This window comes from Merops nubicus, unplaced genomic scaffold (genome assembly GCF_000691845.1).
Source record: "Merops nubicus isolate BGI_N331 unplaced genomic scaffold, ASM69184v1 scaffold14047, whole genome shotgun sequence".
NCBI classification, from domain to species: Eukaryota; Metazoa; Chordata; class Aves; order Coraciiformes; family Meropidae; genus Merops; species Merops nubicus.
In genome coordinates this window covers 101,660-124,713 of record NW_008622383.1, presented here as the reverse complement: position 1 = coordinate 124,713, position 23,054 = coordinate 101,660, and the positions used below count along the sequence as shown (strand labels likewise).

The window sequence follows — 23,054 nt, the reverse complement described above, 5'->3', positions numbered from 1 at the left end:
GCAGGAAATACGACTTTATTTAGCAGGTTGGAAGGGGGGAAAAAACCTGAACCTAAATGCTAACAGGAAAGAAGATTTAGAAGGAACCATTGCATGAGTGTCTGTTGCTTGTACTATGTAGATTTCGTGCAACTAGGAAAGATTTTTTTTTTTAATTCTAGATTTTTTATAAACAGGAATTTATCTGGAAGTTTACTCCAATATCTTATGATACAGAAGGTTGAGCTGATATATTAAACCTGTGAATGTTATCCATATTTTGAGGAATGCAGAAGTTTGTTCCTCTCTTAAAAAAGAAAATAGTTGTCAACCTTACAGAAAGAGGTTGTTTTGTTTCTTCAGTGTGGTGCAGGTGTTGCCTCTATGGAATGTAATGGAGTGCACTGTATTGAAGGTCTACACGTGCCCTATCCATGCAAATTCTAATAAATATTTAAATATTTATGAAATTGCAAATTAGCTAGTCTAATAGTGGTACTTCTCGTATTTTCTAGTTTTTAGTCTTCAGAAGTTAATATCAGGAGCACTTGACCTTGTACTCCTTGAATTCTTAATTCAAAAAAGAGAATCCCAGAAGTGATAGCTTGTTGTAGAAGAGCGTGAAGTAGGTGTGGGAGTAGGTGTGCTATAGTTTTGTTTCTTGGAACAAGAACTGTGCTTAAACTTTTGGTGGGAGGAGCTTTGTAGTTGCCTGTAAAGAATACTTTTTTGTTATATTAAGACCTGTTTTCTCAATACACATACTGTTTAGACTAAATTTGCTCCATGTGCTGAAATAATATTGTCATAAGATTAATGGGGTAAAGTAGCGACTAAGATTCTACTTGGATTCCTTGAGTTACCTTCAGATGGAAAAGTGGGTGTCATAAGAGATCAACTGCAAGGTGGGAATACTGTCAGGGAAAATATTCAATCTGAATTAAGGACTTTCCCAGGGTCATGCTAAAGCAATCTTTACAATTTGAGATGTAGCTATGGCAGAACTGAGGGCTGTAAGGAGAAGAGAAAAAAAAAAAAAAAAAGTTGAAAATAGTTTTATGTGATCTGGAAAAGGATGGGACCACATGAAGTCTGGTGTCAGCATCCGTGGTTGAATTGTCCAGTGTGGGTATTAACTATATGAAAATTATATTTGGGCAGTGCAGGTTTTCTTGTCCATTCCTGCCCATTTGTCAGTCTGCACACAGTCTTTACAGCTTTTTGTGAGCTACACAGCTTTGGTTCAACACTAAATATTGCATTTCTTCACTTAATGTATGGGTAAAATATTCAGCATTGTAGAATAATATAAACAAATTCTCTTGATGGAGTGGGGGTTAGTATAGTGGTCTGAACAACTGTACCTTTTAACTGTACTGTATTATACTAAGATGAAACTGGGAAATACCTTTCCTGACCAGTTTAAAGTTTTCTGTATAGCAAAGTAGTCTTGTGCCATGTCTAGCAGTCAGCTGTGGAACTCTTCATCCTGTAACTTAGTTTTGCTGATCCATTTTTAATTTCTGTTGGAGGTCCTTGGCTCTGACTGTTACCTAGTTTGATCCTCCTGTGTACAGAATACATTTTTTCCCCATGTAAGTCTTTAAGTACTTGACTTTGGGGTCTTCTGTGATTATTTTTATCTAGTACAATGCAAAAACTACTTAAAATTTCTTAGCATACAGGGTTGCAAATACTGACAGGCTCTGCCATAGACCCTTTTTTTAAAATGTAAGTTAGAGCTAGCAGTTTTCAATGACTTAACTGTCCTATAACAAATGCTGTTCTGCGTAGAATTAATAACACTTCTGGCATGGGCAGGGTGATTTCGTGTTATAGATAATGTTTTAAAGAGTAAGTCTATTCTGAGATGTTACTTAGCAAGTTGATTTCATGGGATTTCTGGCTTACTGAGTTTTGTGAATTCTCACAGCAAGCATGCCTGATGCTTTTTCTCCATTACATAGCTTTTATAGTCTTCATCTTGACCTCTGCCTCTTGGAATCTCAAAGCTCACTTGCCTTTCAAAAGACTTCTGAAGGTCGAAAACTTCGGATGGGTTTTATACAGAGGGCTGTCTTCAAAGTTGCCCTATAATGTAACAAATAATTTTAGTATATTGTGAGAAAAGTAGTTTACTGGACGAACTAACAAAGCATAATTTTAAAGAAATCTGAATGTTACATTAGTAGAATTATGAAGGAAAAAGGCTCTATTTTTCTGAATATTATGTAATAAAGGGAATATTTAATAAGGTATTTGTAAGTATTAAAGGTTCTATCCCTCTTAAAACAATCTGTTCGTGGTGATAATTTTGACTGAATTTTTGTGGTTTATTACAGATACTACTTTAGTACTAAATCTTTGTGGGAAAAAAAGAACCCACTCACTGAGTATGCAAGAATGGTTCAGGGTTTTGTGTATGTATGTACATACATTGCATAGAAAGACAGAAAACTTCCTGATTTAGAAAAGCTGCACTAAGTGTTTCTCATCCTTAAATTATTCTGCATTCACCCACGACATTTTTAATTTTCTTTTATGAATTCTTTGACAACTTGTATCCGGTTTCATGTTACGTCTACATTTCTCAGTCTGAAATATTTGTGAAAGGACAGAGTGCAGTCACCTGTCCTTTCCTATTAATTCCCTGTATTGGATCCAACGATCGCGTGGCTGGGAGATGGTTTAACTTGCTGATCTGACAGAAGGTTAATTTCCCCTCCCCTTAGATTACTTTTCCATGAGGGTCTATGCAGTTCATCGATCTGCCTCAGCAGCACTGTAATTGCTGGAGCTGAATGTGGAACAGTTAGGAGAGGGATCATCCTTTGAATGGTGGCTTGTATTTGCATAAAGTGAAGCTTGTGAAGCTTCCTTTTCCTCAGTACATGATTCATTTTGGGCCAGAAGTTAGTCCAAATTCTGAATAACTTTATTTACTGTAGGCTCTGTATTTTGCATCTTTTAAAATTTTAAAAGAATTTTGCATTTTTTAAAAGAAGTTAGTTCTCCAGCTACTGTTCCAGAATGTTGCCTTGAGCTGGTGTCTATAACATCATCTCTCACATTTGTTTTAGGTGCTGTTCTGTAGTTGAAATGCCAAGTAGCTTCAAATCCACCTTGCTATGGGCTGTTCTCTCAATCCTAGAACTGGTTTCAGGGATCCTTGACTTTCTTCAAATACTGGAAGCAATTTCTGCAGTCCCTCTATCTGTAGGCAAGGAAGTTTGGAGATGAGATGGGAACCTCATCGGTGTGGTTGTGTACAGTGTTCACCTATCTGAAAGAGGAGCTCTGAATTAAGCTGAAAATGCTAGATAGGAGCATGCTACCAATGCATACTATGTGTTGCTTTGCAATGTGGCTGAGTTTAAGCTGTTTTCTGAATCCTATAAAATCTAGCTCAACTAAGAGCTAAACCTCTGCTATGTGACGTTCTGTAGTTGTGTACCCTTGCTACTGTGTGATACTGTTTTCTAGACCTGCTGAACTGCGAGTTTTCCCATCTCCCACATGTCTTGCCCATTTAGAAAACAAAACAAAGAAATGGGCATCAAATGCATTCCATGGTGAGCTTGTTTTTGGGAGAGGCAGGAAAAAGAAACAGCATGAGAAAGCTCTGTCCTATTGCTTTGCTAATGTGCTTAGAAAGCTGAGATTCCATTAGGGAAAGGCTGACATGGGGGTGCAAATGTGTTTGAAATGCAGAGAGGCTACTAAAAACACCGTAGGGCACTACTATTTTGTTAACATCACAAAAACCTTAATTCTTTCTAAAACAAGTAAAGCACAGAATCACTGCAAAGATGAAACTAGTCTCCACACAGAGCATGCTGAACTGATCCAAATACCATAAATTGCTCAACTGTTGCAACAGATGGAGACTCTTGCTTTGGTAAACAGATTTGAGTATCTTCCCAAGTAGCTAGTGTATGCTCTGAAGTAATATTCTGTTTCTTCTGAAGACTTGCTCTAGATACCATAGTCCAAAATAAAAGTCTGCAGAAGTACGAGTGCAGTTGCTGGCTTGCAGACTGTTTCTTCATGGCACTCCTAAATCAGCAGAGGTGGTTTTGAGTGGCTCTGTTGCCTCTAATCCTCACTTCAGTGAGGAAGCTTGGTAGCTGCCTGACCCTATCAAAGGGAGCCATGAGTGGAAGGAGACAAGGGGAATGCTTTTCCCTCAAGGTGGCGAGAAGTCTTTTGCTTTTGACTAGTGAGTTGGAGTTGAACTAGCAGAGGTAGAGGATTCAGGAGGGGAAAAACTACAGTAAGGATTCCCTCCTGATTCCTCTACCTCCAGGAATCTTACAGTTCATCCCAAAAGTAGATTAGTAAACAAGATGACTATTGATCTACCTTTTTCCACTTCTATTTTTTTCAGTTATTATACTAGAGAATGATTGATTGTTCCTGGTTGGTGTTGACTAAAGCGTGTGGAAGGTTGTAATAGAAACCAACCATTTAATTCTGCTAATTTTTTAGTAGCAAACAAAATACCCTAACTGGTTATTAACTGTGACAGACTAGCTTTTTTTCTTTTAGAACTTTCAGCAGGTTTTAATCTCAAAAAGAAAATCTGCTTGAACTTGAATAGTTAAGCAACCTTTTGTTTTATTTATACTTCCATGGTTATCTGCAGATATTTCTCAGGCTAAAGAAGTCTTTAAGAACAATTGAATTGTTCTGAATAGAAGCCTGAAGAGACAAGCTTTCCTAGAGAAGGTCCAAGAGAACATACTAGAGACAAATATCATATCTACAATTTTCAATGTCTATCCAAAAAAACCACCTTCTTTTACTCAGCCTGATTATATGGTTTTCCAACATTCAGCTACTAAGAACTGAAGTTTAGCCACATCTGTGGTCTGAAGTTTGAAATGGTCACTAAGTTACTAGTTTATGTTCTCTACTATTTTGGAGGGTAACACATGATAAAACACTTGCATTTTGATGGAGAAGCCTTCTTTCCCATTGGTATTCCAGAAAGGGCTTCACTGGGAAGTTACCCACCAAAGAATGTAGGAGAAGGTTTTAGGAGCCAAAGCTATTCTGCAAGATTCCTCTGGGTCCTTACTTTTAATGTCTTCAGGACTCTGGAGGCATTTCCTTGTTTGTTACCACAAACAGAGTACCACTGCATGACAGCCTTGGTCTGGTTTTCACAAGACAAGTGATGAGGCCTCTGGATACAATGAGTCCTTTCTTCTCTGTGCTGTTTTGAACAGTTCTTCTGTATTGTTCTGTCAAGTAAAATCATTTGTCTTTTTAGCAGCCAACAAAGTTCCAGAGCTTCATTCACAGGAGAGAGGATTTTGTGGTTACTTTTTTGTTACAGAAATACAGAATAAACTGTTTATAAACTAGAAGGTGAACAGATGAAAGTCTGTGTTGAAAAGTGCACTCTCCTAGTCATGGTTAGAAATGTACTCTGCCTTGCCAGATTGGTGTTTCTCTTCTTATAAAGAGTTTTCTGCTCAACCTGGATCCCTCTGTTTTAGTTGAAATCTGTGGATTTTTGAGGCCACTAGTTAGGCTATTGGTATCTTCAAGTTTTGACTAGTTGGCAAAACGAAGGGCAGGATGGGGGAGCAGAGGAAAAGGTACTTATAGATACTTTTTTTTTTTTCCCCTCCTTGGCTGTTGTCTGCTAACCCAGGATCTGATTCTGATGGGCTGTTTTGAGAGTCATTGTAGACTTGGAGGGGACTGTAAGTAAATACCCTTCACCATACAATATGTTTGAAGGCCACTGAAGAGTTATATTCATTGTCACATAGCTATTTGTGGGACATAAAATTAAAAATAAATTTTAAAATAGGCTTGCAGAGAAATCTACTTATCCTGGCTACGTAGGTTGACTTGTTTATTTCCATAAAATTTTACTTAGGTTTTTGAAACACTGAGTAAGAATAAATGTGGAAAATATGGAATAGTGATACTTTTTATGGCTTTCAGACTTTGGCTTATCACATGGTTTAGAAATGTTTCCATTATTTCATTTCAGGGTTAACTGCTGTAATTGTATGGCAGTATTTCTTTGTAGATAGCACTTTAATGGCTGTATGAATACCACATACTAACTGTGCACAGATTTATTATATTACTGATGTGTGTATTTTAGCATGACGCTGCTGAAGACACATAGGTCAGATGAAAGATGTGGTTTTGGCAAAGCAGTAAATTTGAACCTTTTTTGCATCCTTTTTTTAATTCAAGACGGTTCAATGCCACAAGCTTTTTGTTCTGTTTTGTCTGTCTCTTTTGGCAGTAGTGCTGGCAGGATTTGAGGTGGTTGGGGTTTTTTTAGCTACCTTACAAAGGATTTACTCATTAGCCCTATTTTATGGGTTGAGCTAATTGTGATTTGTCTTGCTGAGCGGTATTATGCAGTTTGGGCCAATTAAGTGAATCCACTTACACCAACGGATGTTGTTCCAATGTGTAATATTGATTTGAGCTATAAAAGGAGAATGACTTGTTTGATTAGATTTCTTTGTCTAAACAATGCTTGAGATCTTATCTCAAGCCAAACTGAAGTGTTCTCTTCAGTGAGGTTTTTTAATTGCTTCTTAGGTTTGACTAACACTGTATATGCAGATATAACAGTTTCTATATAAATTCTGAAAGAGTACAGTAGAATTGGAGGAAAAAAATGCATCTTTCAACTCAGTATAACTGTCTGCTCCCTGAATATCAACTTGTGTTGAGACCAGAAGATGTGTAGAGTGACCTGTTCTGAAAAACTGGGACACAGGGGAATTCCAGACATTTACCTCCTTGGAGATGAAGGGGTGGAGGGATTGAGTGTGTGTGTGTGTATGTGTTAATTAGGCATTTACACTGAAGTAAATGGCATCTGTCACATGAAAAACATCAGAAAGTGATGAAGTATATAAAATGATCTGTGTAAACTACATATGTAGATGTGGGGTTTCTGTTTACTCTTGTGACAAAATCTCTGCCTTTATTTTTTGGAATGAGTAGATGAGGATTGCTATAAGGCAAATTGGGGAGAAAAGCACTTGTGTCATAAATCAGATCCATAAGTGTAATGATATAATAATCTGGAGCTGCTGAATAGTTACAGTGCTGAGGGTATGTAGATGAGTGTGGTGTCTTTGATTGTTTTATAGATTGTGTATGCACTGAAAATAAGTGTTTTAATTCTTTGCCTTAATAGTTTTTCATACATTCTATTTCCTACCAAGAAAACTTCATGTTTAACTGCTGAGGGGCATTCACGTGCACATGTGACTTGTTTATAATGCAGATTTCAAGGAGTGATCTGCAGCAGCTGAATGACTCCTGGAGAAGTTTGCCTTTGTTCTTCTGTGTTAAATGGAGCATCTCTAGCAGTGCTATGTATATTCTGGGCAGTAAACTACTCATTTTGGTCTCTCAAAATGATTATTTGAAATACAGGTCCGATTAAGGGATAATTCAGTAAATTCAGAGTATGGCTGGGGAAGAGAGCATGCTGCTGTCAAATGAGTACATGTGCTACCCTCCAGGGTAAAGGAGTGCTAATGTAATCTAGGTAATTTGGGTACTTACTAGCTCTGATTCAGTGCAGTCCTCCTAAATCGGGTTATCTCCTGCAAAGCAGATATTGGGTATTTTTGTGGTGCTTATATCTGAAATTTCAGGCATATTTCTATTCTGGAATATGATGCCAAGCCCTGGCAACAAACCTGGTTTATAAATCCTCCTGAAGTACTGAAACATAACATAGAAAGACCTCTAAAACCAATCACTGGTACTGTTATTACCTCTTCTCAGACTCTGCACCCTAAATGCTGCTGCAGCCTGGAGCAGTGCTTGGAACCAGTCCAGGCCAAGACTGGCTGGGTAATCAGCCATGGTGGACTCCTTGCTTTACGTGTCTGTTTGTTGGAAATGTGAAGGAAACACAAAGCTGTTCCTGTGTAAAGATCTGGCAGCATTTACTGATTTAGGTGCCTTGCCATGAACGTGGTTCCTGGATCTAAACTAGCTTTGGAAACAGGTGGCCATTTTTGTGCAGTCTGTTTCTGGATTAGTAAATTTGTTGGAATTAAGCTAGTTCTTGATCTGTATGTGACCATGAAGAGCTGTGCAATAAAATCATTGTTGTACTTCAAATTTGTGTCCAATTCTTTGTACCTTAATCTGAAAGTAGTTCCAAGTAGGTAAGAGTATTCATCCTAATGTCCTTCTGCTAGGACTCCTTGTTAAACCCAGAGTATTACTAGTAGCTTAGTTGTCATAGATGCACAGTGAGGAGACTGTGGTGGACTCATTAGATGTTTGGCTGAGTTGGGTTAAGACTTCTGAGAGTGTAACAAACCTGTACAGAGATTTGGATCACTAAATTGTCTGTAGTTTTTGAATTGGGCAGAGGTTCTGTAAAATGACGATTCAATAGGTTTTTGTGAATCTCATCTTATTACTGCAGTATAGTTAGACCTTATGAAATATACTACTTGAACTGTACAACTTTTTACAGAAGTTAAACTGCTCCTACACAAATACATTGTGTCTTTTCATGGTTTCTAGTTGCTTGTATTTTCTAACATAACGGATCATTGTAGATGCTTGAAATATATCTTTTGAGGCACAGGTAGTACAATGTGGTTAAAACTTGCAGTATAAACCATTAAGCTTTTTAAGGTTTTTCTGCTCTCCTAGCCTTTGTTGGTATCCATTCATGCTTGAGATTGCAGGGTCAATTCTACTATTTATGAAGTAATTGCGTTTCTTGAAGAACCTCCCAGGACTTGCTTCTTTGTTGACATTAATTCTATAAACTAAAATAGAAAAGTGAAGAATAACGCTTTCAAAGTTTTGGGTATAGTAAGTTAGGGACAAGTTTTGAATACCTGGGATTGTGTGATACAAGTCAAGCACTTAAGCAGTCCTTGAGGTTGGAAGGAAATATAGCTGAAGCTTGTAGTGTTTGAGGAAGGAGAGTTGCTGGACTTTTTGGACTGCCTAGAAATACGGCATTATAAGTCAGCTTCTGCAGAAGGAAAGGTTTTTGTGAATTATCATGTGTATTATGTGTCACTTGGGAGTAAGCTGAAAGTTTCAGCTGTTGTATAGATTTAAATGATTTTTGTTGGCATGTTTGCTAATTATGGTTAGTGTATTACATTTTCATGTACAGAATTTACTATATAGTACTGTATTTATGTTATGGTATTTGGAGTATCTGTCATGAACTACAGTGCATTGTGAAATGCTTAGAGGGGGAATTGTCTTCACAAAGTACTAAGAAGCAGACCTCTATTTCCAGATTCTGGACTAGTTTAATCCTATTTATAAAGTAGATGGGAGACAGATCTGCAGATTGAAGATCTGTCACGGGGAGCTGAAAATCTGGGTGATTTGAACAAGTGGGAAAGAATGGAGAGCAGCCTCTTGTCCTTGAGAGATTTGTGTGGTGCTCTGTGTCAGCGTATCAGGTAATGTGTGATGTTACTGCTGTGTTGTCACATCCACATGTGGTATGCTGGGATATATGCAAGGCTGAACGGGTGCTGAACTAGAGAAGGCACTAACAACTTGCAGTAAGGTAAACAAGGAGAAATGGACTTGCCAGATTACTGGGGAATGCAGAAAAGGAAGAATCAAAGTTCCAAAGAGTTGAAGTAAGAGCCAAACCTTTCAGAAGGGAGGAGAAAATGGTTGGGGAAAAGTGCACAAGACTGTTCACAGATATAAAATCAGTGGTCTTGCAGTATTTCTTATAGCTACTTCTGGTACTAGTAGGGATGTTGGTCTGTGTGAGAAGTGTCTAGATACCTAAAACCAGCTGACTGTATTGTTTGCCTTTTTCTATAAGGAAGCTTTTGGGTTTGTAAAACATACATGGCTAACTGTGCTTAAGCTTGAATATCTTTTAGACATGTAAACCATGTTGTAATTCAAAACAACAACTTTAAACATTGATCATGCAAATAAATATATCCAAGGGCCATGCTATTTCTTGTACCTAGTGCTCCAGAAGTATGGCAGACAGGCTAATCTTGATAGTGTTTGACCAAAATAGATTGCTGACTTAAATTGCTGAGGTGTGCTTACTAAAATCATTAAATCTTGCTGTGTGATTGTCTGTGCTAGTGCTTAGGGTTTTTTGATCTAGGTTTGTTCTTAGTGTGAGGCTGATGCTGCAGTGGTAAAATAAAACCAGTGTGACTTTACAGAAGCAGTAATTCAACTGTGCAACGTGTGGCAATTCCAGGAGGTTATGTGAACTCTTGAGTGTACAGCAATTTCAGAAGCATTTAAGAGATGTCCCCAGAAAGAAACTTGGAATTAGGTGGCAAGTTAACATTCCTTCATGGTGGTAGGATTAACTTTTGCAAAGTTCAGAAAAAAAGTCAGTGAAAATTGAATAAAAAAGTAAAATGCTTAGGTGATTCCTGTGCTTGTTATATATCTGTTAGACTTAGAATGAGAAATAAATATTCAGGTATTATTTAAACTATTGACTACTGCTTGTCACTCTTTCTAGATTTTCTTTTTCCTGGCCTTGTTTCTTCTGAATGAGTTAGTAGTATGTGCAGGCTACATTACTTCTAACCTGAGCTTATAATATATTACAGTGTTCATGCTGCTTGCAAATAAAACTTCTTTTCACAAAAAACAAAATTCTGTATTCATAATGTTTAAGTTTCATGTGTGACTACTGCTTTTCTAAAAATACCTTTTTAACCAATGTATTCATAATTTTTAATGCTGAAGATGATATTGAATATTTCATAAGAAACAACTTCTAGAATTGGTAAGCATTGTCAACCTCTCAGTGTAAAGTCTTGCTGACACATAGCTAATATCATCTTAAATAGTTTAGGCAATAATATATTTGTTTAAATATAAACTAAAGGAGTTTACAAAAGGAGAGCAGAATGAAGGAAACAAAACTATTGTTTTTTGGGTCTGTGTGTATCTTACTTTAACGGAAAAGCATTCTGAGCTCTGAAAACATGTTTAATTAGTTTGGTCTTAAACCTTGGTAACTTTCCTCAAGGTAAGTGAGCATATGAGTTGTAAGTAGACTTCTAATTTCAAACCTAACTTGTAACTTCAAACCTAGTGATTTTATTATGCCTGGTAAAATGTTGGCAAAGTTTGGCCCTCTTGTACAGTTCAAATTTGACTGAAAAATGTTTGGCAAATGCATATAAATGAGGATGCAATGGATTAGGAATCAAACATGAGCCTGCTTAAATAATTCTCAAGATTTTCTGGTTCACGTGTAGTGATATTGAACTCTTTAGTTGTAGGCTTTAATTTGTGCATGGTGCTGACCTGATGCTGTGCAGGGACACTCACTGCATCCCTTCATTCAATTCACTCTAATTATCCCCAACTTCCTGGGGAGCCTGCTTAGAACTGGTCATGAATGTTTGTTATTAAGTATTAAGATATTAGACTACCCTGGTTACATGTAACAAAGTAGTTTTTAGTCTGAATTTACATATAGATGATCAGTATAGGAAGCTGAAATTATATTTGTCATTTTATTTAAGCAAATTCAAAATAATATGTTGGAATAGTAAAACACTTTGACAGTGACTTAAGCTCAGAGTTAAATGAAATGAGATTTAATGTTATTGTAGGGGGTTCTTGTGTGTCAGCATTGGCAATTTCAGTGTGTATTTTAAAGTGGGTATGGTATGTAAATGATCTTTGCAACAATCAGATTTGTGTGCATATTTCAGGGTGGTGGTAATTATTTTTGCTGGGAGCATCTGTTAATGCAGAATATTGCCTCCTCAGGTTCATGTGAAAATGGCGGACGAAGCTGCCTGTGTTGGCCCAGCTCCCACCAGCAAAAGCTACCTCAACATGGATGCCATCATGGAAGTCATTAAGAAAACCAGGGCCCAAGCTGTGAGTCTGAATGAGTCTATCTGCTGCAGCTGTTTCACATATAGAAAGCAGAAAAGCCAGAGTTTGTATTTTTTTTTTTAAAAGGTGTGGGGGGGGAGCTGATTGAATATGCTATTCCAGTTAGTTCATGTCACATGAGTTAAATGTGTCTGAAATCGCTACTGGAAATCAAAGGCTTTGTAGCATCTGGCAGCACTGGTTGCTGATCCTGCAGGTGGCTGCTGGATTCAGCTTTCACACCAGGGAGCAGCTTCAGTTCATTTCCAAATTTGCTAGGGAAAAAAAAAAAATCCCAATTAGTTTTGAGCGCTAACCCTTTATATGCCATAATGGCTTTTTGGAATGTTTTACAAAGTGTATCCCAAAAGGCTTTTGCCTAAACTTAATTTGAATCTATTTCTCAGATATATATATATATGTTGCTTCCAGGAAGGTAGGTAAACAGTGCATCTCATAATTTTGTTTCAGAATGTTTACAAAATGCACATTAGCTTAAATGTGGGCTGTTCTGCCTTTCTCCCTCCAAACTGGCCAGAGATTCAAAGCTTAACAGGAATCGGTTGGAAAAACTAATATGTAGTCATGTTCATGTGCCTAATGTTCTTTGTTCTGTCAGTAAAATAAATGTAGTTTAGAGCTACTGTACATGGAGCATTTATTAAAATGTAATTTGAGTGTATATGAGCAACACTAATTACCTTGGAACAGTTTGGATCAGCATTGTAATTCCTTTCAAATAAGATGGTTTTGATATTCAAGATGATGTTTTGGGTGTAGTGCTTTTGGGGCCAAAAACTTTCCTATAAAGGAGACACTATTTCCTTCCCTCGGAGTTTCTGAACATAGTTGTTTAGCCTCTCTGAAAGAGTGGAATAAAATGGATTATACTCTATCAGAGCATATTGGATCAAGAATTTTGTGAATTGCAGAAAGCAAAATGAAGACTTTCTCACATTTCTCAAATAATCATGCTAGGTGTATACTGGGATGTGAATAGCAAACTAGGCACGAGAAGATGAATGACTTGACTCATGAGACAGTAAGCTATGTTCTCCAGCAAGGGTCGCTAGAGGTAGGAGGCTTCTGACTGTTGGTATCAGTGCTAGAAATATTTTTGGATGAGGTATTTTATAGTGGCCACAGAGAAGAGTGCAGATGAGCACATATGTAGAAGTCTGCAGTGAGAGTAATGTGGCAAAACAGAGTTAAAAAGAGCAGAAGGCAAAACAACAAAGGGAGTGTCCATTGCTCTGCAAACAGCACCTTTCTCCCTAGTTAGGTAAGAAATGTTTGTTTCAGAAATGCCAGTTCAACCAGTGAGTCTTTACAGCCTGGCTTAGGACAGATAAATTAGTGTGTTAAGACAATTTAAGGTATTCAACTATATGTAAATGCTTAGTGATCCGTTTCACCTTCCCAAGTATCTGAAGAGGTGCTAGCAAATTTGGTGTCTGGCTTCAGAACTCAATCAGCTTGAATTTTTTGTTTTCAAGGTACACCCAGGATATGGATTTCTTTCAGAAAATAAAGAATTTGCCAGACGTTTGGTAAGTTACTTCCATTTGCTTGGCTATGAATGATGCACTAGGTGGCATACATTTCTTCCAAGGTATCTGAGGAATCAAGAGTACCAGTTTAAGGCAGATGTAAAAGCTATCTTAAGATAGGATACTTCAGGACTTCGATATGCTTTTTGTGCATGTGGACTTCTTGCGTTTTGAGGGTGTTATTGCAGCCTGTGTTTTGTAAAAAGAGGAGGTGCATGTTTGTAAGAACTTCACCAAGGATGTAAGAACCTTTTGGCATTTTTCACTTATGCCTGTAGTGTTTATGAGATTGCTCTGTAAAACTGGGTCACTGAAATGATCTAGGTTAAAAGTATCTGTTTTTAAGTGATCATTTTGGTGATTCGAAGCACAGCTGGTGAACAGCTGTATCAGCAGCCCTGAGAAGGTGCTGAGCTGCACTTTCAGGATGGGAATAGAAAGCTGTGTAAAAACTGGCTTCTCAGATGGTGGTCATGTATTGTGGAGCTGCATTCTCTGAAAGGACCAAAGAGTCAAGAGGGTGCTGTTTTCACCTCATGTTTTAATTTATAAAAATTATTATTCACAACCTCTTCAGTAGGGTTTTTGTATATCACAGAAACCGATATATGGCCTTTATACTGATTTTATTTTTCTCCATAAACCGTCATGCAGCTGCTTATAAATGTGCAGTGCTAAGAGATGTTTTATACACAAAATTTGAGCCAAGTCCTGACTGGATGCTGTACGTGTAGTCACTGCAGATCATGCGTTATTTGGTTTCACTGAGAATGAGGGCAAACACATATTGCATCAACTTCCAGTAAAAAGCTGTTGCAGCTATCAACTTTGTTACAGAGTAAAGGAAGCATAGAGCTGAAAACCTGTTTTGTTTTGAGAGTAATTTGCACCTTCTTTATTCAGGGTGAAAAAACACAGCAGAAGAATGGAGTCCTATGAAATGATAGCTCTTTTGTTCTTGGCATTTGTGGAATAGACTGTTTCCCCCATCTCTTCCTTCACTATGTCCCTTTTGGGTTGAGTTCTAATTGTAATGCAGACCTTTGCTTGGTTATTTGCTGCCAGAGAATGCTGCCTGCTCATTAAAGAGATTATTTGGGAATTAAATCAGATTTTTATATTTCACAGTTGCTGTGCTCTTCTAAAAGCCCCCAGGTAAAAATAAGTGCAGGTTCTGTGTGATGCTAGTTGCTGTGACAATGTTAAAACTGAAAAGAATTCTAAGCACTTAGTGTTTGCCAGGATTTACCAGATTTGTAGTAATTTTATTTTCATGCAGTTTAGCAGCTTTTTTCTACTACTGTTCTGCTTCATGTATGAGAACCTCTTTTTAGAGGAAAGTTTCCTGGTTTAATTTACAAAAAAATTTGTTCCCACTGATTAGACCAGCAGGAAAACTGGCTTTAGTTAGTAGTTCCTGTTTTTTTAATAACAAAAAAATTAACAGAAGTGCTTGTTCATGCTATTTTGCTTTATATTTTGCTGCCAAACTTTGAAACTTGATATTTATTCCTCCTAACTGGGCTCATTTCCTAGTAATCTAGTTATTATTTGGTAAAGAAAATTACAATGTTGGCATAGAAATCTAGAACACTACTTGGCAGGATTAAGCAGAAATGGAGGAAGTACAAACATTCCTGTAGATCCCATCCCCCTTCTGATTTCTCATCTTTTCATTCAAATCCTTGCAAGGGTGATGTCCTGGAATAATGTGGTGACTAGAAACATGTTCAAGTCTGAGTTGGTGCCTTAGTCTCAAAAAACAACTTTTAATTATGTTTCAGAAACCTGGTGTATTCTTTTCTCTACAAATATAATAAAACAAGGTAGTTGTACTGTGCTTTCTGAAATGCACTATTTAAAGTCTCAGTTAAGACATAATCATGCTTCCCTTCATGTCAGTGGCTCTAGAATATCGAACGCTTGGTGAACTGGTGAAATGGTCAGTCTTTTTATTCTCAGGGACTGCTTATTTTTTTTTTTTTTTTTCCAAGACACTGATTAATGTATTTAGGAGGAAAACTTGCCTGCTCTTTTCTTTATTAAAGCTTGTCACAAATGTTGCAAAACCGTTGTGAAATTGCCAAAGATCTGGTTTTGTTTTCTCTCTTCCTATCAATTTCTTTGCATATGCACTATATTTTTCTTTTGCACTGCAAGTAGTGATGAAAGCTATGAAACCTTGTCTTATTTCCTGGTGTGTATCTGTATTCTTAAAACAAGCTACCTAGATCTAGAAATTGAGAAATGAAACTTTCTAAACTTGCCAATCTGTCTGTAAGAGCGGTAATGAGCTCAAAGCAAAGCTTTTTCTTCAATTAACACATGGAGGGTCAGTTCACATGTAATCCCACTGTGGGTGATGTGAACAAAAGCTTGTCTTTTTGTTCATTATTGCCTAAATGGTTCATGGAGTAGCATACAGCTATAGACAGTCGTTGTGAAGAATTTGATGGATACATTTAGACTATTGAAAACTAACGTTAGCAACTCAATTTAGTTCTGTCAGGATGAGGGAGAGCACAACTAAATGACCCACTATTTCCAAAACAAAATTTCTAAAAAGCATTCAGCGGGTGTATATCTAGCATATTGTTGTTCATTGTGATCCAATAAAAAAGTTGGGGCATTCAGTCCCCTCTTCATTTGTATCTATTCTGGTTGCTCTTGGTTGCTGACAGGAGAGGGATCCATGGCGTAATATCCAGTGAGTGTCAACCATTTCCTAAAACCTAAGGTAAATTTCTTAAGGTTTGGTATTTTAATGTGAAATCTTTTGGGAAAACTTTCAAGATAATGCTGATAACATTAGTTATTATGTGGAATAACAAAACATGGATTTGTGAAAGTGAATGTAGTTCCTTAGAATCTTGCTTTGCATTCTAATTGTAATTCAGAAACTTGAGCTATGCAACTTGGAACTCTTGCAGTGCTTTATGAAAATCTGTACTATGAAGCTGTAAAATTCAGTGCATAAGTTATTTGTGGTTTATGCACACAAATATATTTGCATGTAAGCTGTTTATTTCCTTCAAGGAATTATTCCATAAGTCACTATTAACATAAACCTAAAGGCGCAGTTAAAATCTGTTGCTCCACTGGAAAAAGAAATGCTGCTATCTTTTGCCAGATGCTATGCAGAGCTGCAAGAACAATTTGTTCCTTCATATTGCAGAAAAGTTTGCTAGTGACCTCTGTGTTTAGGTTAGCTTGCTTCATGTTTCCCATTATATAAAATTGATGCAAAACCTTTGAGAAGCTCCATCACCTCTATTGTCTGCAGTTGGCCTTTGAAATTTGTCAAGGAGGAAGCTCTGAGATGAGCCTTCTGGTTGGCCTGCTGTTGAAAGATAGACTTTTCCAAAAGTGAAATTTTCCTTTCCTTGCTTGCAAACCTCCAGGGCAGCTGGTGTGATGAGGGGTGGGAGTGCTGAGTCAGGTCTCTTTACATGTTGGATACTTTGGGGTTGGCCAACGGTTCCAATGACTATTTCTTCCTTTTCTTACCTGGTTGAAGAAGGGAATGGGGGAGAAGAGCGTAGGAGAAAGCAAGCATGGGACTAGCTTGCACAGGCAGTATTCCAGAGTCAGTGCTTCTTCCTCAGGATCTAGCTGATGTTAGCAGCAAGTAGGAGTCTTACTCCTGTTGTAGAGGTGATGCATGTTCTTGCTTCCTGATAATAGTTAGAAGTGCAAACCTTGATGCATGGTGAACCCAGTGTTGTAGTTGCTTGTAATGGGATCACGTTTCCCCTTTTTAATTAAAGAAAAACACAAATTAACCTCCCCTTCCCCCTCTGCCACAAAAATCCCTTGGGAAGCTACTGTTAAAGAGAAAAACATCAGATAAAGAACACTATTCCCTTGCAAAGTCTACTATGAAAAATACTGTTTTGCAGGATTTATATCTTCAGTGTATTTTGGTCTCCTGTAAGTATGTGTATGATAGACTTCCTGCTTTCATAGGTGGTGTATTGTGGTGTATTTCCCCCAAGAAACCTGTGGAATTTGTGCATAAAACTTCAAAACAGAAAGAGTTAAGGTTAAAAATGAAACTTTAATCCAGAATATTTTTCTTTCGAATGCAGTGTTGACAATACTATCCTGATGATCTGCTCTTTGATGCAAAAAAAACCCAAAAAACCCAGCCATTACCCTCTGCCAAAATCCCCTCCCTGCAATAGAAGCCATAAACATGGTGGGACAAAAGGATTCAATTTTGGCATAAGATACGTGCCTTTTTGGAGTTGCTAGTGGAACCTGTTTTTATACATCTTTTGTTCCCATTTTAGCAACTACTGTTTGGCATGACTAAAGGGAGAACAAAGCAGCCAGAAGTATTTCTCTTTACCTTTGAAGCTAGATTAACATTCTTGGTGGAATTAAAAAAACTCCAAACTCTACCATCTATTGTCTGAAATAAATGGGCAAACTGTGTACATGGAAATGGGTGATCACGTTTGTAAATTTCTAAGTCTGAGAGGGGAAAGGTGAAATAAAGAACAGCTATGCAATCTTCTGTAAGGGGACACACGTCTGACCTGTGAGGAGCTTTGTGCAGGTGGGTCCATAACCCTAAGCACAGCTAATTGTGGGATTGTCACCTTTTAAACTGAACTCTTAATGGCAGCAGCATGGCAGCAGCGTTTCCTTACAATTGTGCACGGCTTTATTTGTAAGCAAATTGTGAAATTCCTTTATCATGACTCAATGGATGTTTCATTTTTGAGAAGCAGTTAGTGTGATTCTCACACTGTTCTTCCATGCACTGGCTTCCTACCTGGGTGTCTAGGTGCCTGGTTACCATTTGCTATTTCCAAACTGTAAAGCAGTGGTTGAAGAAAGGCAGCTTTTAGGAGATCGGTGTCAAGAAGCTCCTTCAAGGAGTGGGGCAGGCAGAGCTGTCACCGTGGGTTTCTTACTGTCTTCCAACAGTGTGTCATTGCCTACTGAAGTGGCAAAGTGCCTACCACCATGGCCTGTAGTGGCTTACAGTGTTTTGTCTAGTGCTGACTAGAGATGATGCCTCTCCTGGGTAATGAAGGGTAGGCAGTGTACCTGTCGAGGTGAAGAGGTCATCAGTTTGCCCTGCAGAAAAGCTCTGCCTGTGAACCTGTAATGAACTGGCTGCCTACAGTTCTGAGGCAGAATACTTCTGAATGTTACTTGTATTCTTGTATTTAAGACTAAGTAAACTTCTTCATGGAAAAAAAAAAAATCATCTGCAGTATCAGATTGTGTGAAATCCATGGGAGGGACAAACAGTGCATGTATTAAATCATGGGCAGTATTTTTCAGACATTACTGGTTCTCCCCTAGTGCATGTGAGCTAGAAGAAAAACTGAGTCATCTGAACTATCTGCTTGGACACTTTCTAGTATGAAAGTAGGAAGGCTGTATTACTCCTTTATTGTAGAAAACTTCACAAACCTTTGCTAAAAGCATGTAGTAGATTCCATGCTGTCAGTGTCCTGTTTAAAACTGCTTGTGCTGCAGAACAAATTTATGCCAGGCTTATGTCTAAACTCAAACCAAGTCAGTCTCAGGGTGCATACCCATGAGTCTTGTGGATATATGTGTATAACCCATATGCATGTATTTCAAGATGCAGGGTGGTGTTTTGCCAAAGATTTGTCTAATTTGTGACAAAAAAAATGCTCTTTCTTTTCAAGTCCTTTGCCTAAACTCCATAATCTCAATGTGGTTTTCTCTTGATCTCCTGATTAGGCAACTTCCTCTGACATGGCAGTCTTGACCTATTTGTATTTGTTTTCACTTAGAGTAAGCCTTTATTTGTAAATTGTGCTTTTTAAAGCTGCATATTTTCTTTAAGTGGCATAAGTTGAAAGCTTTAACATGTGCAACTGTTCTTAGGAAAAACACAAACATAAGACTTCTTGATTTAAATAACAATGTCTACCAAGTTGAGACTCTTGAGTGGATGAACTCTGGCCTTGCATGACTTCTGGAATGATTTAAAGCTATGCATGTGATTAAAAAATACTAGAGATTTTTTTTTTTTTTCCCTATCTGGACTATCACAAGTCATTTAATATTTCCCATGAGGTACATTTCAACAGCAGCACTTTGGCATGCTTATTAGAGAGTTCAGTTCTGCAGATGAGTGGATTTGTGGAATCCTGATTTGTGAAAATTCGTTCTCCCTTGACATGCAGTGTCAGTGCAATAGCACTTATTTCCAGGAATACTTCATGTTGCTTCTGAAATGTTTTGTTCTGACTTCTTTCTTCCACTGTTGCTGTCTTGTAAAAATAAGCTTCTTGCCCTGTTTCCACAGTTGTGATGAAATTAGGGACTATATATACCTATTTTGCCTCATTGCAGTAACAGCAGCCTTCCAAGCATAATGCCGTATCATTCTTTTTACATAGGTAGTATTTTTTTCCTTTCACTTTCTGCCTTTCTTCTACTATTGATTTGCAGTGATGCAGACAAGCTTGTGTGGTTACAGTGAACTGTGTCCCTTCTGAGCTAAGGTGATTTGTTAATTTGTCCTATTGTTGTATAATTGGTGTAAGCTAGTGTGGTAACCTTGCAAATGTGATGTCCTTCTCTCTTTCCCAATCAGTTTCAAATGTCCCATTGATACCAGTGGAGTTGGACCAGACCCAAACAGTTAAGAGATGACATGTCTCTGAAATAAGAACTCCTGTTGCCTGGTGGATTTTAATTTACTTTTGTGGCAAGTCAGATGAAGCTTCAAATTAGGATGAAACAAAACCAGTGCTTCCTTAATAATCACTTTTCTGCCTGCATTTTAAGAAATAAAATACTTTATAGTGATGGATGATCTGTGTTCTGGAGTTTTATGTTGCAGATTGAATACTTAAGAATTTCTATATATTCTTAAAATACTCATATCAAGAAGATTAACTCTGACTTTAAAGATGAATGTAATTTAATGGTGGGATGGGTTTTTTTCGTACCACTGTAGTGTTGAAATACACTGAGGAAATGATGCATGTGATAGAACTGTTTTCCATCTCCCATCTCTGACTTTTATCTTCTGTTCTCTTCTGTAGTTGAAAACTATTTGCAGCAAGTTACGAAACAAAATCTGTTACTGAGGTTACTCTTTACTAGCCAAAAAAGATCTTTTCTTACAGCACACTGTATATTCATACACAAGGGCTTTTTTATTGATAGTGATGTGTTTACATAAGGAGGGACATGAATATACTAAATGTCTTTCGTCCAAAGGCTAGGAGGCAATTACTTTTGACAGAAGGGGAAAAATTTATTGATTTAATTGTAGAAGTGGGTTTAGCTTGAAGCCAAGTTGCAATAAGCAGTACTATGTATTTGTGCCTTCTATTTTAGTGATTCTAAGAATGAAGATGCTCTGCTGAGTCTTCATTTTTTTTTTTACACCCACTTGTTTTTTTTTCTATTTGTGTTTAAAGGGAGTAATGTCTTCTCCTTTCTGATGCTTTTAGGTCAGATTCTGGTATTTGATCCCTAATGGATCTACCAAGACCAAGGATGAGCTTCTTGAAGGGAAGGTTGTGGCAACTGGCAACTGTTTCAAAGGCATTTGAGTGATTTCCACATTAGCTGTGGAAAAAGGTGTTAGCTTAAAGGCTTTTTTTGGGGGGTGGAGGGGCAGTGGGGAGGGAAGGAGTGTGTGTCTTTGATTTTCATGGTGTGTATTTTGACTTCAGGAGGTATTTCCTTGAAGTTGGTATATACAATCATGTTGAATTATTGAAACTTGATCTTAAATGTATCTGTCTTGATTAAAACTTTTCTATAGGTGTTTAATACCTGTACAGTGTTATGTTGCTGCTGCAACGTCACGTGCTCAAATATTCTGAGTAGTTTCTACAGCAGCAAGACTGAACCTGCTTGTATGTTCAGTATACCACAGGATTCACTTGTGGATTCATTTGTTTCAGAAACATTGCTTGGGTGGGAAGTTTTCATCTAGCCTCTCTAGGGTCACTGTTTTCTTCAGTCTTGGAGAAACTGTTCTGTTCATTTATGCATGTTGAGAGGATCACTTTTATTATGCCAGATACAGTTGGTTACTGAAAATGCATTTGAAACACAGGAAAAGCTCAAATTTATTTTACTGATGCACAGATCCACCACTTCTACCCTTTGTAGCTTTCACTGTTGCTTTAAGGCAAGGCATGTTCAAGCATATCAGAGTTAAATAGGGTTTCTCAGTATTTAATGTCGCTTGGTAACTTCTTAGCTATTCAGTTAGTATCTTCCACTTTGCTGCACTACCTTCAGGCTACTTTTACTGTATGGCTGTAGAACCCATAATGCAGTCAGACCTGATTGCTGCTGTAGGTATCAATCAATCTATTTCACAGAACCACAAAATGGTTTAGGTTAGAAGGGGCCTCTGGAGGTCATCTGGTCCAACCCCCCTGCTCAAGCAGAGCTACCCAGAACTGGTTGCCAGAACAGTGTCTTGTTGGCATTTAGCTAACTCCCAGGATGGGAACTCCACAATCTCCATGGGCAACCTGTGCCAGTGCTTGACCACCCTTACAGCAAAAAAGTGTTTCATGATGCCCAGAGGGAACCTCCTGTGTTTGTGTGTGCCTATTGCCTTTGGTCCTGTCACTGTATGCCAGTACCAGGTGACAGTGGGCAGAGCATGGCTCTCTTTGCACCTTTCCATTGGGCATTCATAGACATGGATGAGATCCCCCTGAGCCACAGGCTGGGCAGTCCAGATTTCTCAGCCTCTCCTCACAGCAGAAATGCTCAAAGAAACAATCTATAAATACATATCAACATATAACATAACAACTATTTGGTAGTAACTGACCTGGTTTGTCAAGTTTTGTCAATTAAAGTCTTTAGCCAGTGCAAGAGGAATAATGATCCCCAGGTAGAAGTAAGAACTTAATAGATACTTGCAGCTGCCTAATCTTGTGTTTAGTGGTTCATTTTGCAAATCTTTTAAAGAACTCCCTGGAACTTTAAAAGACTTTCTACTCATTATGAATGCATTTGCTTTTTCATTTTATCTTTAATTCTATTTGAAGGTTGGCTTACAAATAAGTGTTGTCTATTTGCACAGCGTGTTTCATTCATTTCTATTTTGGACTGAATGGTAGTGATCAATAATGCTGATAACCCACTGAGTTACTGGGCTGACTGAACAATTTCTGCTAGAGTTGTTGCATGTGTATTTTGGGGAAAACAGTTGAAATACTAGGCAGTTGGATTGTCTTCAACAATAAATTTTGAAGTAACAAATGTTTAAAATTGATTTCCTAAAGTTTGACGATGTGTTTTGTGTAGAACTTAACATCTGTGTCTCACTTGCTCCCAGAATGCCAGCCCTGACGTTCAGCTGCTGAGGACCAGGATGCTGGCCTGTGGTCAGACTGTGTCCTGACTGTGACCAAGCTGCCTGAAGAGATTACTGCTCCCAGCAGCTCGTTGCTGTCTGTCCTCAGAGGGCTTACTGCCCTCCTTGGATGTGCTGGAATGACTGTATGTGTGGTCACTCCATAGCCCTGTTCTGTTAAAATTCTCTGTTTAAACAAATCCCTCCCTCCTACTCCCAACTGCTCTATTAAAGTCTTTAAGCTAGTACAGATGATTCTGGCAGAGTCGAGTTAAGGAGTTTCTACTTGACTCGAAATGGAGGCAAACTCA

General features: G+C 37.9%; 1 protein-coding gene across 1 annotated transcript in view; it reads left to right on the top strand.

Moving 5' to 3' along the window:
* The window catches only part of PCCA (propionyl CoA carboxylase, alpha polypeptide), a gene marked incomplete at its 5' end in the record, with an annotated part of 138,240 nt that overhangs the window by 22,998 nt on the left and 92,188 nt on the right, over window positions 1–23,054 (top strand). Inside the window, 2 exons of the mRNA XM_008944768.1 lie at window positions 11,749–11,862; window positions 13,356–13,409. Coding sequence (XP_008943016.1) covers window positions 11,749–11,862; window positions 13,356–13,409 — 168 coding nt within the window. The remainder of the gene's footprint in view (window positions 1–11,748; window positions 11,863–13,355; window positions 13,410–23,054) is intronic.